This window comes from Psilocybe cubensis, chromosome 13, assembly GCF_017499595.1.
Source record: "Psilocybe cubensis strain MGC-MH-2018 chromosome 13, whole genome shotgun sequence".
In the NCBI taxonomy this organism is placed as follows: Eukaryota; Fungi; Basidiomycota; class Agaricomycetes; order Agaricales; family Agrocybaceae; genus Psilocybe; species Psilocybe cubensis.
In genome coordinates this window covers 1,048,560-1,063,605 of record NC_063011.1, presented here as the reverse complement: position 1 = coordinate 1,063,605, position 15,046 = coordinate 1,048,560, and the positions used below count along the sequence as shown (strand labels likewise).

At 47.2% G+C, this 15,046-nt stretch overlaps 7 protein-coding genes across 7 annotated transcripts; 5 read left to right on the top strand and 2 right to left on the bottom strand.

Moving 5' to 3' along the window:
• Positions 1-905: 905 nt before the first annotated feature.
• JR316_0013062 (UDP-glucose 6-dehydrogenase 3) lies at positions 906-2,910 on the top strand (the record flags this gene model as incomplete). The annotated part of the gene is made up of 8 exons (XM_047898677.1): positions 906-939; positions 1,025-1,042; positions 1,165-1,444; positions 1,559-1,849; positions 1,911-2,286; positions 2,344-2,530; positions 2,591-2,787; positions 2,875-2,910. The coding sequence occupies 8 exons, from the start codon at positions 906-908 to the stop codon at positions 2,908-2,910; spliced, it is 1,419 nt and encodes a 472-aa protein (XP_047742225.1).
• Positions 2,911-3,495: 585 nt separating this feature from the next.
• JR316_0013061 (Dioxygenase str8) lies at positions 3,496-4,932 on the top strand (the record flags this gene model as incomplete). The annotated part of the gene is made up of 3 exons (XM_047898676.1): positions 3,496-4,226; positions 4,303-4,869; positions 4,926-4,932. 3 exons carry the CDS (start codon positions 3,496-3,498, stop codon positions 4,930-4,932), a joined length of 1,305 nt encoding a protein of 434 aa, XP_047742224.1.
• A 96-nt stretch (positions 4,933-5,028) lies between these two features.
• JR316_0013060 (uncharacterized protein) lies at positions 5,029-6,546 on the bottom strand (the record flags this gene model as incomplete). The annotated part of the gene is made up of 1 exon (XM_047898675.1): positions 5,029-6,546. One exon carries the CDS (start codon positions 6,544-6,546, stop codon positions 5,029-5,031), a length of 1,518 nt encoding a protein of 505 aa, XP_047742223.1.
• Positions 6,547-7,528: 982 nt separating this feature from the next.
• JR316_0013059 (uncharacterized protein) lies at positions 7,529-9,082 on the top strand (the record flags this gene model as incomplete). Its single annotated transcript, XM_047898674.1, has 1 exon — positions 7,529-9,082. The coding sequence occupies one exon, from the start codon at positions 7,529-7,531 to the stop codon at positions 9,080-9,082; it is 1,554 nt and encodes a 517-aa protein (XP_047742222.1).
• Positions 9,083-9,318: 236 nt separating this feature from the next.
• JR316_0013058 (uncharacterized protein) lies at positions 9,319-10,824 on the top strand (the record flags this gene model as incomplete). Its single annotated transcript, XM_047898673.1, has 1 exon — positions 9,319-10,824. One exon carries the CDS (start codon positions 9,319-9,321, stop codon positions 10,822-10,824), a length of 1,506 nt encoding a protein of 501 aa, XP_047742221.1.
• Positions 10,825-11,028: 204 nt separating this feature from the next.
• On the bottom strand, positions 11,029-11,517 carry JR316_0013057 (uncharacterized protein; the record flags this gene model as incomplete). Its single annotated transcript, XM_047898672.1, has 1 exon — positions 11,029-11,517. One exon carries the CDS (start codon positions 11,515-11,517, stop codon positions 11,029-11,031), a length of 489 nt encoding a protein of 162 aa, XP_047742220.1.
• Positions 11,518-12,105: 588 nt separating this feature from the next.
• On the top strand, positions 12,106-13,984 carry JR316_0013056 (Cys-Gly metallodipeptidase dug1; the record flags this gene model as incomplete). Its single annotated transcript, XM_047898671.1, has 9 exons — positions 12,106-12,194; positions 12,250-12,469; positions 12,524-12,802; positions 12,857-13,098; positions 13,160-13,366; positions 13,424-13,601; positions 13,656-13,783; positions 13,839-13,881; positions 13,934-13,984. The coding sequence occupies 9 exons, from the start codon at positions 12,106-12,108 to the stop codon at positions 13,982-13,984; spliced, it is 1,437 nt and encodes a 478-aa protein (XP_047742219.1).
• Positions 13,985-15,046: the final 1,062 nt, after the last annotated feature.

The window sequence follows — 15,046 nt, the reverse complement described above, 5'->3', positions numbered from 1 at the left end:
GGTAGACAGCGGTGGAGAATAAGATAGCCGCTGAAGCCACGAAGAAGTATGCGTGTGCAAATTCCTTCTCGAGAACACAAGAAGGGACGGGGACAATGCGTTGATTGTTTCGTATCTACAGCTTGTACATGAGCGTCAGCACGATGTTTAATTCGGGAAACATCGGATAAAAAGATACGAAATTACGCGATGGATGGATGCAGGATTTGTCAATTGAAGCAACGTTTCTGTTGCACGAGATTTGCAGGCGTCTAGCTTTGGTGCAAAGGATACCTTCACAACGGTAACTTGAGGAGAAAATGCGTATTCTCATGTACATCAGCCATCTTTGCTTGACAGGATGGACGTCATAGAGCTTCAACGACAAATTGGATGAGGGTTCCCTTCAAACAATGATGTGACATGACCGGCAACATATCAGTCAAAGATCGATGAAAAGGAAGGTTTCAGCTCAACAACAAGGCGATAGCCGTGCATGCAATGATATCTTCTAGGCTGACTGGCAGCATCAAAGGAACCCTTGCCAAGAGTCTCCGGGGAGGCCGTGTAAGTGTTTGTAAATCCATGCGACTATCGCGAGCGATGGTTGAAGACGGTAAGTTATCACGATAGGGTGAGCGCCGACCTGTACCGACTAGTAGCAGCTAGAAATGAGCTGGGCCATAAAACAAGGCACGACAATGAATGAAATCCAGGTTCAAGGGGCAGTCGTGCGGGAGGTAGTTCATCCGAGGGAGGATAAGCCAACGGAGGAAAAGAGCCAAATAAGGCCTAGATTCCGAAAATGTGACATAAGGAGGAACGCCCTTTAGACAATACATAATCTTTTTATTTATCAACGCGTCTTCTCTTCCAACTTCCATCTTCTTCCCCTTCACCCACCTCCTCTCAATAGACTATTAGAAATGGCCCCCGTTAAGGTCTCCAAGATTTGCTGCAGTGCGTCAATGTCTCCTGAACATCCCCGAACGGCGGTTTACTGATTAGAACCTTCTACCACCCCCTTGCCCTCTCCGCGGTTTAGTCGGTGCTGGCTACGTCGGTGAGCACCCACTCACGCTCTAAAGCCCGCTGGCTCGCTTTTGCACTGGGCGAGCTCACCAGCGGGCACGAAATATCTCGAAATTCGCATCATTTGTATTTACCCCTTGCCCTATTCTACAGGTGGTCCCACTTGCGCCGTTATTGCCCTTAAATGCCCACATATCACCGTCACAATCGTCGATCTCAACAAGGCTCGCGTTGATGCATGGAACAGTCCTGATTTTGCCCTGCCCATTTATGAGCCAGGTCTGGAGGACGTCGTTCGCCAAGCTCGCGGCCGCAACCTCTTCTTCTCGACAGACGTCGACAAGGCCATTGAGGAGGCTGACCTGATCTTTGTCAGTGTCAACACCCCAACGAAGAAGAGCGGCGTAGGAGCTGGGTTCGCCGCTGACCTCAAGTACGTAACCTTCTGCATCTCAATTTTCAATGTTCCAGGGGCTGATTGATCTGACATGATTTTTTTTCATTTATCTTTGGACTATGTTCTGTGCTTCTTCCATTCTATATAAAGCTATGTTGAACTTGCCACGCGCCGCATCGCGACTGTTGCCACTTCATCCAAAATTGTGGTGGAGAAATCGACTGTGCCATGTCGTACCGCCGAGTCCATGCGCACTATTCTCGAGGCCAATTCTAAACCCAACTGCCGATTCGACATCCTCTCCAACCCCGAATTCCTTGCTGAAGGAACCGCCATTTCTGACCTTTTCAGCCCTGATCGCGTCTTGATCGGCTCCCTCCAGACAGAGGAAGGTATCAATGCTTGCGAAAGCTTGAAGCAGGTGTACTCCAACTGGGTTCCGTGAGTCTTTTCAGTTTCAATGTACAACTGGAATCAGTGGCGAATGATGGGTCTAAAATAGTGAAGAGCGGATCCTCACCGTCGGCTTGTGGTCATCAGAACTTTCCAAGCTCGCCGCGAACGCCATGCTCGCCCAGCGTATCTCCTCCATCAATGCCCTGTCCGCTATCTGCGAAGCCACCGGTGCAAACATTGATGAAGTCTCACACGCTATTGGCTATGATTCGCGAATTGGCCCTAAATTCCTCAAGGCCAGTGTTGGTTTCGGAGGATCGTGCTTCCAGAAGGATATCCTCAACTTGGTGTATCTAAGCGAGAGTCTGCACTTGCCCGAGGTCGCTGCGTACTGGCGCCAAGTTGTTGAGATGAATGAGTACCAGAAGCGCCGATTCTCAAAGAGGGTTGTGGACACTCTCTTCAACACTATCACTGGCAAGGTTCGTCATTGCTTTATGGTTTTATCATAATGGCTCGTGCTCATTTGTTGTGCACAGCGAATTGCCGTCCTTGGATTTGCCTTCAAGGCTGACACCGGCGATACTCGCGAGTCCGCTGCGATCACTTTGATTAAGGACTTCCAGTCGGAGAAAGCTCTGGTCAACGTGTACGACCCCCAAGTGTCTGCTGATCAGATCTGGCTTGATCTCCAGGAAGCCAGCCCACTCTCGACTTTGGAGAGCAGTATGTGTTCAATTTATTAGTCACCGAACTTTGCGTGTTGATGTAATATGTCTTTTTTAGTCCAAAAGCAGGTGCATATCTGCAAATCGGCCCTCGAGGCGTGCAAGAACGCCGAGGCTGTCGTCATCGCCACTGAGTGGAAGGAGTTCAAGGACATTGACTGGGAGGCTGTCTATGCCGGCATGAACAAGCCCGCGTTTGTATTTGACGGTCGACTGATCGTGGACGCTGAGAAGCTGAGGAAGATTGGCTTTACGGTATGTTTTCTCCCTTCGTCCACGATGCTTTTTCATTTCCGCGTTTTTGCTGACAATCGTGCGTTTGTGTGTGATCCCTGAATTTAGGTCACTACCATTGGCAGACCTTCGAGCGTTCTCTAATCGGCTGGACTAGCGATGATGATACCTCCTACAAAATCCCATCCAATTTTTCATGGACTTTCCTTTGTAAAGCATCGTAATCACTCCCATCTTCTCCCGCCTATTCGGGCGCCCTTTTCTCCCCACTTTTTGGATGGATGGACACCCCTCTTCTATGTCACCGCCCCTATGGATGAGCGGGTTGGCGATCGAGACCGGAACCTTCGGAATATACACAATACGTACATACATACATTGATACAAGAGAAATTTAGAGCCGTTACGGACTTTTTGTGTTTGGTAGCTTCTTAATGTTCCAGATAGTGAACTTGATATAGATAACACCCGTTAATATGAAAGTATATTGTGGTAGTGATTGTGCTGAGTGCTTTAAAGTTTGCTTTTGCAACGTCTCGGGTGTAATGGCGCACATGGTCGGATCAATAGCGGAGGCGAAGTATGAGTTTGGTTACAAGACCGGCACCAATTATCGGCTTTCATTGCCACCATAGCCGGACTACTTCTAGATCTGGAATACTTGCGCTAATCGCAAACACGTCTTTTAACTTTTTTTCTTCATCTGCTACCTAGCCACGGACTCTCACTATGCTGGGTTCTATCTCCACATCCTGCTTAAAGAAACACGCAGCCAGAAGGAGTCTCAGCGCTCTAGGAGGCAGAAGCAACCCTCGATCAACCCAGAAGAGGACCTGGACGACACTGACAAGGACATCGGATGCGCTTACTATACACGCGCTAAAAGACACCTCGTTCCCGTACGTCTGGCTGCGTGATTCATGTCAATCTACAGCGTGCGTGCACCCTACGAACAGGCAAAAGCTGCATCGCTCCTCGGATGTGCCGCTGGACATCAGCCCAATTGCTGGTGCGCAGGGCGTGCAGGTCACCCCCGGGGGCATCGACATCGCGTGGGCGGATGGACATCGGTCCACATTTGCGCGTGCGTTTTTGGAGCGGCATGCAGACCCAGCTGAGCTTGAGAGGTGGCATTATGATCAACACCTGGCGGAGGAGGCATGGACGAATGAGTCGGTGTCGAAACTTTCTGATCTGTTCCTCCCCTATGCGGCTGTGCGCGATACGGATCAGGGCTTGGTGGATGCGATCACCCAGTTAGCGAAGTATGGGCTGGTATTTCTTACCGGTGTTCCCAATAAGGAGACAGCGAACGAGACATGTGAGCTTAGAAGAGTTGGGGAGAGGTTTGGGGAGATCAGGCCGACATTTTACGGTCTGCTGTGGGATGTGGTCAACTTGAGCAACAGCAAGAATATTGCGTATACGAATCTGGATCTTGGTCTACATATGGACCTTCTGTAAGTCAATATATGCGCTTTTTTAACAGTTCAGGATGGCGAGAATTGATGTTTTTTTTTTTTCAAAACCCGGCAGATATTTCCAACATCCCCCACGATACCAAATCCTTCACTGTCTGAGGAATCAGGTCATCGGAGGAACATCAATATTCGTCGACGCGCTTCATGCCGCTCGCGTTCTCCGTGAAGAATATCCCGCATACTTTGACATCCTAACAAAGACACCGGTCTCCTTCCACTATGTCAACGACGGACACCACTTGCACCGAGAGCACTTCACGATCGAACTCATTCAAAAATCACAATCGGAAAGTGAGATCTCGCATATCAACTATTCTCCTCCATTCCAAGCACCCTTGCCTCTCAACACACCAAAGGAATTTTACCCTGCCCTTGCTAAATTTGCGGAGCTGTTGAACGATCCGAAGAATACGTTTGAGTATACGCTGAGAGAGGGTGATGCGGTGATGTTTGACAATCGAAGAGTGTTGCATGCACGCACCGCGTTCAGAGATAGGGAAGGAGCAGGCGAGGTTAAAGATGGAGAGCCGAATAGGTGGTTGAAGGGATGTTATTTGGAGGCGGATGCTTTGGTGGATCGTGTGCGAGTTCTGAGGAAGAAGTTGCAAACGGGTTCAGTCGAGTAAGTACTTTAAGTGATCCTTTTGAACAGAACTTCTGACTTATTTTTGTTCTTAGTCTATGAAATTCAAGTTTTGGAAGGAAATATACCAATCATGAATTGGAGTGTACTATTTATATTTTATCATCTCCTAACTCTTGCTAACACATACTCTAACACTCATGGATCCTCATCTTCAGAATCTATAAAGGGGAGGTCGAATGTAATTTTTAATCCACCTTCCATTTCTTTCCGAAGAGGATCAAGTATCTGAGAAGTGGATATCGAGGGATCGAAGCGCAGTGCCTCCAGTCGGGCAAAACGCTTCCGTCCGCCTGAAATTGAATGATCAGCTGTGCATCTGCGGGTAGGTGTAGGATCGCCATGCTTCCATCTTTTGGTGATGATTGCGATCAGCTTCTGGAGGTCGGCTTCGTCTGTGTTGAGGGGTAGTTGGTACCCAAGCTTTCGGAGGTTGGGCAAAAATATCGACGCCTCTTTTTGGGACTTGTCTTCCTGGTCGTCTGCTGCTGCTGCATCATCATTCTGCGCATCAATTAAGGGGTGGCCACTATCTGGCTCAAACATCTCCAGAAAGGAACGAAAAAGATGCGTGTCATCGCGAACGAACAGATAATGAAACTCCAAGGATACCAAAGAATCGAGAGCCTGCAGAAGATTTTGCAGCCCTGTCTGATCCATACTGTCTCCAGTAGCGATGGCCAAATTTTGCAGGTGGCACTGTGTGCGACTCAGGAAAGACGACATCGCTTCTAGGTCAAGTTGGTCGTTCCATTCAGATATTTCAAGATCTCGTAGCTGTGGTGCAATACCAAAGTGCGGCCAAAGTGCAGAGGAATGACAGTCCCGGAGCTTTAACGTCTTGAGAGCGGGCAAACAAAACTGAAGTATAGGGAGCGCGGAGTCAGGCGTACCATACGTGTTACTCAGCTCGCAGTACTGCAAATTTGGTGCGGCTTGCAGAGTGAACAGGATGTCGGTGGTGGATACGAAGCTAGCAACAAGTCGAGTGAGATTCTGGCAGTCGACCCCTTTCGGTGAAATTCTCTTTAGCTCGAGAGAACGCAGATTCGGAGAGCACTCTAGAAATTCGAGGGGAACGTCGACGCTATTCAATGCGCGTATGCACGCCGAGCGGAGTAAGGGTACACGCAGGCAGGCACCACTGAGAACTCCTTTCGATGGCTTGGGCAGGAAGATATCGATATGCTCCCATCGGTCGGAATGTTCAACCAGAAGTGCAAAAAGGCTGCGGAGATAGTCGCTTCCGCACCACAATCCCTCGCCGTCGTGCATCTCGAGGTAGATGGAGAGCGCACAGCCAGCTGAGCGCTCGAGCCATTGGGAAAGGAGAAGAATCTGCTGCTGGTATTTGCGCAGGCTCAATGGGATGTGGATGACGTTCCAGAGGAGAGGACATGCCCATGCTATCCTCCGCCACTCTTTGCAAATTTTCCCCAGCATTAACGGATACACAATTGGCAAAGGCACCCTCAGGAGATCAAATTTAGGAGAAGTTTTGGCCAGTGTAGGGGGAATTGTACGGTCGCAGACGTTCAGAAATATTTCTGTGGTAATCTCAGGCGGGACCCGTGAGAGTAGGTCAGAAGATTGAGCTTGGAGATTAACATTTGATGATCCTTTCGCTAGTAGTTTGAAGTCAGTTTTTAGGGACATTGAAGCTTGGTGTATATTACACCTCCAACCCACTGATTTCAGATGTCTCTTTAGGCGCTGTGCCGAATAAAAAATAAAACATGGGGTTTCTCGGCATTGAAACAGCCTACAAATGACGGTGATGATATCTTTCAACATTCAGCTCACAAGTTTTGAATTACCACTTATCACTGATCTGTGAATCTCTCGTTGAATATCTCTCCTCGTATTATCAGGATCCTAAATGCTTATCGATAACTAGAGTATTTTTTGAGCCGGGAAATGTATACATCCTTAGAAATTGACAGTTAAGACCGGACCTTTGTGATGACCCCGACGTCATCAAACTCCAAGACCTACCAGCTGAGACCTGGCTGAACTGTTTGTTAATTGCTCATAACCTTGTTGTCAACCTCAGTGGTTAAAACTTTCCAAACTTTTACCTTCTAATATTTATGTCTGTCTTCTGCTCATAATAATCCCTGTTTTCCATTTGTTTGGTACCACTGCAAGGCGAATCAGTTGCTGAAGAGGGGCCTCACTGCGAAGACATCTGGCCCGGGATTTCTCTAAGTCCCACAAGGCCACGTGACATATTGGACTTAGATTTTTCGCGCGTTGGTGATCCTGACATCAAAAATCATTAAATGTATTTTTTGAGGAAAGTCTGAATGTATGAACCACATTAGTGACTATTAAGCTTATACGAGGAATACTTTTTCTTTTAAATCTAGGATATAGATTAAATAACGGCGGCGTACAGGGGTTCCATTACGCTTACGTAAATATTTTTTAATCTGCAACGTCAACCAAAAATCATCCGATAACATCCTTCATCTGCACTACCACCTGCCACGATAGTTCTCAATTTCTCGTAGGTTTTTTCTCCTATATATCTTGACTGTGAGTAATTCTTCCATTAACCGATATAAACCTGTTCTGATGTTCTCTCGAATACCGCTTAACTTTCACCCTTGTGTCCCTTTCAAACGGTCAGACAGAGATGGTCAAGTTGCAACAGCATGGCGCGATAACCAATGTCGATTCTGGCATTATACCAAAGTTACCGACTAGGGAACAGATTCAAAGAGATGTTTTGGCGCACGAGGTCAAGATAAAAGAAGCGGAACGCCAGCTAGAGGAACTTCGCGAAGAAGGCCGCAAACTCAAGGAGCACTTAAACGATTCATCCCCATTCCTTTCTCTTCCGGTAGACGTCATATCTGAAATATTTTATCATTCCTACGACTGGCGCTACCGGTATGATTACGCACGCCTACCGGTACAATTCGTTATTGGAAGGACGTGTAGAGCTTGGAGAGAAATCGCTTGGTCTCAATCCCGCTTATGGCAAGATGTAACAATTTCATTGGCAGATTCACGGTTCGATGATCAGCTCCGACTCCTTGAAAAATGGCTTGACAGGAGTGCTGGTCGTTTGATATCTCTGACGCTCAATTTGCACCCGGACTCGGTAAAGAAAACATGGACCCCTCCTCCAGCGCTCTATCATACCATTTTACAAACTTGCCATCGATGGAAATCTGTGGGTATCTACGATGGCATGTTCGATGGTTTAATATCGACCATGAATAGCTGTGGGGTGGCCTTTCAATTTCCGGAACTAGAGCGACTTTATACCGGCGAATCTACACAATACTTCGCTGAATGGCCTCTCAATTTCCCCTCTCAGCTTCGAGAACTCCATCTCTCTGTTGCTGAAACACTGGAATTCCCAAATATCTCAGTGGACTGGTCACAACTTACCTCACTGTATGTATCGTGCGCAGTAGAGCCCCTCCTAGACGTTATCCGACAATGTCGCTCTCTCGTTTATTTGAACTTCAACTGCCCCGACAACACAGATGACGACGATATCGATTCACAAATAGTGGAAAACCCTCATAATCTTCCGTCGTTGGATCGAATCTCCTACTTGGGGGAATCTTATTGGCTCAGTCAATTGATGCGCAATATCACTGCACCAAATTTGCAATATTTGTCCTCAATTATGGAACCGGAAGAAGCCATTCCCGGACTTTGGGTGGCCAATGCAATCCGGATGGTGAAACGTTCAAACTGCAAGCTCAAGCACTTCTCCATTATTGTCAATTTCCCGTCATTATCTTTCGTGGAGCAGGATTTTATGGACCTTCTAAACGCGTTGCCTTACCTTGAGGCGATTAATATTGATTTCGGGCCCACCTTGACTAATCGATCCATCGACCTCCTCACACCTGAAACCGATTCGTCATCTGCGGCGGGAGTAAAATCGACTGTCCCCAATCTTAGGAATTTTAGGTTTCATGGAGATGTTTCTTTCGACCCGCAAAACTTTGTGGATATGGTCGAATCCAGGTCACGTCTCATTCAGGCCTCAAGCACCGCTGATGCTAGCTCGAAGGCAGATATCTCCGTCCCCAAACGCCTTGAGCTGGATATACATTGCCACAATCGTCATTGGTTGGATGGGAAGAGTCCCACCGAGGCTGACACCTTTTATGACCATTTGCGTTCATTTTCGTCAAATGTTGTTGTTAATATCGATGGTCCCTAATTCGGATGGTTTTGGCGGCAGTTCGAATATACTTACTTCTATGATGTACAATCATGTGTAATGTTTCTATATATAAAGTGCTTTGATCAGATGTGCACGCAGCCTTAGTTGAGTCATTCGCCAAGTGGTGGTGTCCGTCAGAGGTTTCCACTCCGCAGCCGGCCTTGTGATATTAAGTTGTGCACCGTTACATTACCGTACAAGGTCAGTTTCTAACACTTTCCTGTACATTCACAATGTCCTTTACAGAGAAAACATCATTAACAGCGGAAGCGATTCCTGAAAAGGACCAATCAACCATCTCGGCGCGTCGGAAGGCTCTACCGCCTAATGTCATCCAGCGCATATTCATATTTTTTATCACTCCCTGCCATCGACACCCACACGACAAATGCAAACGCCTGAGTTGTCGCAACTCTTTTCCACTCCTCCTCGGCAAAATATGCAAGGAGTGGAGAAATATCGCATGGAACCTGCCCGTTATTTGGTCCTGGATCAACATACCAGTCACCCCTGATCGTTCTGACGAACAGCTGGAATTGGTGAAGGACTGGCTACAGCGTGCCAAGGACCAACCTTTATCCATTATTGTCCGTCCAGCTCCCAGTCGATCTATGAAAGTGTACGCAAAATTTTCACCACAGACGCCAGAGATCTTCAAGTTGATCGTGGACTATTCAACGCAATGGAGGGCACTCGAGATTGAATCTACGCCGTTGCTCATAGAGTTCCTTGAGCCTGCGTATGGACGAACACCAATTCTGGAGACAGTATTCATCCATTCCGCTGAGACCCAATTTACGAAACCAACACTTCTAGCATTCTTAGGGAATGCGCCAAACTTGCGGAGCTTGTTCTACCTTGGAACGAATCAGATTGGGGGAATCACGTATCCATGGACAAACCTTACATCTTTCAGATGTGAAAGCGCCACTCTTGCAATGTTAAAGTTCCTATGCGAATTTGCACCAAACGTCCAACAACTCAACTTACAGTTCAAAACTCTCTCGAAGAATCAGATTATCGACGGGGCCGATCCGAATTCAGGGACCGGTCAGGATGCACTGAGTGATGATCGTTGGAACCTTCCACGACACTTGATATCTCTGACCATTACAGGGTGGATTACTTCCCAATATGTGAAGCACATGAAAGCTCCCCCTACTCTCGAACGATTAACCATAATTCAGTATGGGAAGGAGGACTTGACTCAGTACTCCTTCAACCCAATCATCGACTTCATCGATCGCGCAAAATGTACTCTACGGGCGTTCGGTATATCCATCGAGGTCCTCCCTATAGACGTTCAGAGCCTCCATGAACTTTTCACCAAGTTGCACTCCGTTAAGCGCCTCTACATCAATTCCAAGGTCACTGCAAACTATAGTGCCATGATGCGCCAAATCCCGCGGATGCTAGATCCCTACCCAAATCCAGCTCTTTCCACGAGTACTGACCTGGATATGAGTCGCCCACTCTTACCATGCCTAGAGGTATTATATTATTGCACAGTCGATACTGGTTTGAAATCTCAGCATTTAATCGATATGATCAAGCATCGATGCAAAGGAACAAGCAATTCTACAGGCACAGATATCGCCTACGGGGGTTTTGTAAAGCTCAAGATAGTGCGATTCAATAAGACGAATCCCAAAATTCTCTTGGAGGCCCTTCAAGAGGAGATAAACCAAGGTTTACAGATGACTTACGACTTGCCGTACGAAGGGGAACCATTTAAATGATTGGCTTTCGTGCGCAGAGAGTGTCCCATGGGAGAAATCGTCCACAGGAAGGAAAGGTGAGGTCGTTGGGTTGAATATAAATACATTTATCGTATCAATCCATGTCAGCTATATTATGAGACAAAAAGTGTGAAGAAAGAACCGTCAAACCTGACGCTTACTGAGAAGCTGAGAGGGAAAGAAACTAAAAACCTTGGTGTGATATCAAATAGGTATATCAGATGAGGAAACGGGAAAGATTGTGGTCGGTACTGCGGTGGAAGGAGGGGGGCGTTGTGTTCTGCGCTCACCAAACCCTTTGTTGTCTGTTCTGTTTTCAGAATTTGGATTTGGGGTCGAGTTCGAAGGTCCGCGAGGGTCACGGACCACAGAATTTTTGGCTTGATTGGAAGGAGGGGTAGGGGATGAAGCCTTCTTTAACGCAGAATTCTTTGCCTTATCCTGCCCGTCTTTGTCCTGCCCGTCTGAAGAGGTTGAAGAAGAAACGCCAAATATTCGCTCACGAGCAGCCTGGTACCTAGCTTCACGCTCTTTGAATGTCTCACCAGCTGGTGTGAGATTGGCAGATGACTGATTTGGAGAAACGGTGGGTGATGGGCGCTTGAGGATACGCATAGCTGGCGGTTGGTTAAGAGGTAAGCTCGCGCTTGCTGAAGCAGCTGAAGAGCCCCTGGATATCACTAGTGCAGGCATAGGATGATGCACCTTAGTATTGCTATCCGATTTGGTAGAGATAATGAGCCCGATGAACCACCTTTTTAACCCAATAAACTTTGAACTCACGCGTCTTCCCAGATTTGTTTATTCCGCGCGTCAGTGGGGCGACTGCTTTCTTCCTCTTCGTCGTCATCCATCTCCCAATCATCGCGCACTACAGTGGTAGCGGGTATCTTGGACCTAACACCACTTGTAGATCCTGAAGCTGAAGCTGTAGCCGCGACGGCCATGCGAACCTAGTGAATATCGCCGGAGCCATTATCAACAAAAAGAGGAAGCATGAATCCCATAACCACCTACAGGTTCATCACCCCAGGTATCGATAATGCTAGACATAGTTTCTATTTTGCCAAGAGAAGGTATCAACAAAAATCTAAACCACACACACACACAAATGCCCACCTGAAATAACACACGCGAAAACAAGGTGGAAGGAAGGAAAGAGCTGCTGTTTGATGACATAATCAACTTTGAACTAATTTAGTCCACCGGGTCTTGAGCGATCATATCTAATCTCACAGACTCCCTTCATCCGAGTCACCAAACCAAGTACCGTCCCTTACGATGCCAGCCCCAGCGGAATTCTTGAAATACATTGATACTCACGCAGATGCTTTCATTATGCGTCTCGGACATGCGGTCGGGATTCCATCGTAATTATAGCAGTTGCATCTGAATTGCCCTGTTTGTTGACGACAATTGCGCTAGAATCTCTGGTGACCCCGCCCATCGCAAAGATGTATTTGCGATGGCTGATTGGCTAAATAGTCAGCTTAAGCAGCTCGGTGTTGACACCAAGCTGGTTGACCTTGGAAGGCATGTTATGGATGGAGAGGATTTGCCCCTCCCACCTGCGATTCTTGGTCGTTTTGGAAACGATAGCAACAAAAAGACGGTGCTCATCTACGGTCATTTCGATGTTCAACCTGTACGTGAGCATATTCGTAACCTTGAACGTAATCTTATGATATGATTTATAAAGGCAAACAAATCAGATGGCTGGGACACCGAACCGTTCACTCTCGTTGTCAACGAGGAGACCGGACAACTCATTGGTCGCGGCAGCTCAGACGATAAGGGTCCTATCCTGGGATGGCTCAACGTTTTGCAATACCACCATGAAAACAAAGTGCCTCTCCCAGTCAACCTAGTATTCTGCTTCGAAGGAATGGAAGAGAGTGGAAGTGAAGGCCTTGATGACCTCGTTCAGCGCGAGTCTCAAAAGGGTGGATACTTCGACGGTGTGGACTGCGTGTGCATCGTACGTGAATAACTTATACTGAAGGCTGGTCGTTGATTGACATTCTTCATGAAGTCTGATAACTATTGGCTCAATACGCGAACACCTGCCTTGACCTATGGTTTGCGTGGGTTGGCATACTACAAAGTTACAGTTTCAGGCCCTGCACGGGACCTCCACTCTGGTGTCTTTGGTCGCACAGTCCACGAACCCATGACTGATCTCATATCCCTTCTGGGAACACTTGTGACCCCCCAAGGCGACATTCTCATCCCAGGAGTCGACGCAATGGTGGCTCCTCCAGATGAAGAAGAAAAGTGAGTTAATTGTACACATTCAACATCATAGACATAAATTAAACCTTATGGTGGCTTTCAGGAAGATCTACGCTAAGCTGGACTATTCTATCAGCGATGTCGAAGAATCTGCGGGAGCCGCTATCGCTCTTTCATCAGATAAAGTTGCGGTTCTTATGGGCCGCATGAGGTCCCCCAGTTTGTCCATCCATGGAATCGAAGGAGCTTTCAGTACTGCCGGTGCAAAGACAGTCATTCCCGCCAAGGTGTCCGGAAAGTTCAGCATTCGGTGAGTATTTCGTAGGTTTAGAGGGCGAAAATAGCAAGTCGACTTAAAACCAATCAGCCTTGTTCCCCCTCAGACACCCGAGAAAATCAACCCATTAGTCTTTGAGCATCTGGAAAAGGCGTTCGCTGCATTGGGGACGAAGAACAAACTAGTTGTCGAAGAATTGCACGGAGGAAAGCCCTGGGTGGCCGATCACCGTCACTGGAACTTCGAGGCGGCTAAGAGGGCCACAAAAGTGTGTCTAATATCCATTGCATTCACTGCTTCTCTGATACATTATTCCCACAAGGCCGTCTACAATCAGGATCCTGACTTGACTCGCGAAGGTGGTTCCATCCCTGTAACCTTGACGTTCGCAGAGTCACTTGGGGTCAACGTTTTGCTTCTCCCCATGGGACGAGGAGATGACGGTGCCCAGTAAGCACTATAAATACAAACTGCTGCCTAATTCAAGCTAACCATTTCCCCACAGCTCGACCAATGAGAAGCTTGACAGGTCGAACTTCATTGAAGGGGTTAGTGTTGGTTTGACCCCAATTTTAGCATAGAAAACTAACATCATTCCAGTCCAAACTTCTTGGTACATATCTTTATGAATTGGCAGATATCCAGAAGTAAACGGTCTCATGACGATGGATAAACTGTCAACCGAGAGCGAATAGGTCGCATGTCAGTACTATGTATTCATATGTATCAAACAAGCTCAGTGTACTTTTATTTGAACGCCTCGTGCAGCCATTGTGCAGTACCGCAGCAGTGGGTATCTTCGACCCAAGGACACTAGGGTGCGGTTAGGAAGGCGATGCGACCTAGATATTCGATCCATTATCGAGGAGGAACTAGCCCACACGCATCCACATATCCACCCACTGTTCATCGTACCAGATATCTTGAACATGATATCGATATCATTCTCGTTCAAGGGGGGAGTTAGTAAACACATATTCTATGGCCAGACACGCGAGTGTACACCTGAAATTACACCATGAAAACAAGGTTTGAAGGAAGGAAAGAGCTGTACAGTTCTAACATAATCATTAATGAACTAAGTTTGTCTTCCACTGTATTTAATGCGATTTCATATCTAGTATCGCAATCCATCCTTTCTTCATCACCACATCCATACAATGCCTGCCCCAGCAGATTTTTTGAAGTACATCGATGCCCATGCAGAGGAATTCATCACGCGCCTCGGGAAGGCAGTCGGGATTCCATCGTAATTATTACATATGCATTTGGATGACTGAAATTTATTTCTAACGACGATTCAATGCACTAGGGTCTCAGGTGATAAAGACCATCGCAACAATGTGTTTGAGATGGCCGATTGGCTAGAGTGTCAGCTCCAGCAGTTTGGTGTTGAAACAAAGAGAGTTGACCTCGGACTGCAAAACTTAGAAGGAGAGGATATAGAGCTCCCGCCTCTGATTTTGGGTCGTATCGGAAATGACAGCAGCAAAAAATCACTCCTCATCTACGGTCATTACGATGTTCAACCTGTAAATGAGCACTTTCCAGAAATTCTGAACGTCAATTTATACCATTAACCTCTCTAGGCAAAAAAATCTGATGGCTGGGACACCGAACCTTTCACTCTTTTTGAGAATAAGGAGAACGGACAGTTGGTTGGCCGCGGCAGCACGGACGACAAGGGACCGATCTTGGGATGGCTCAACGTTC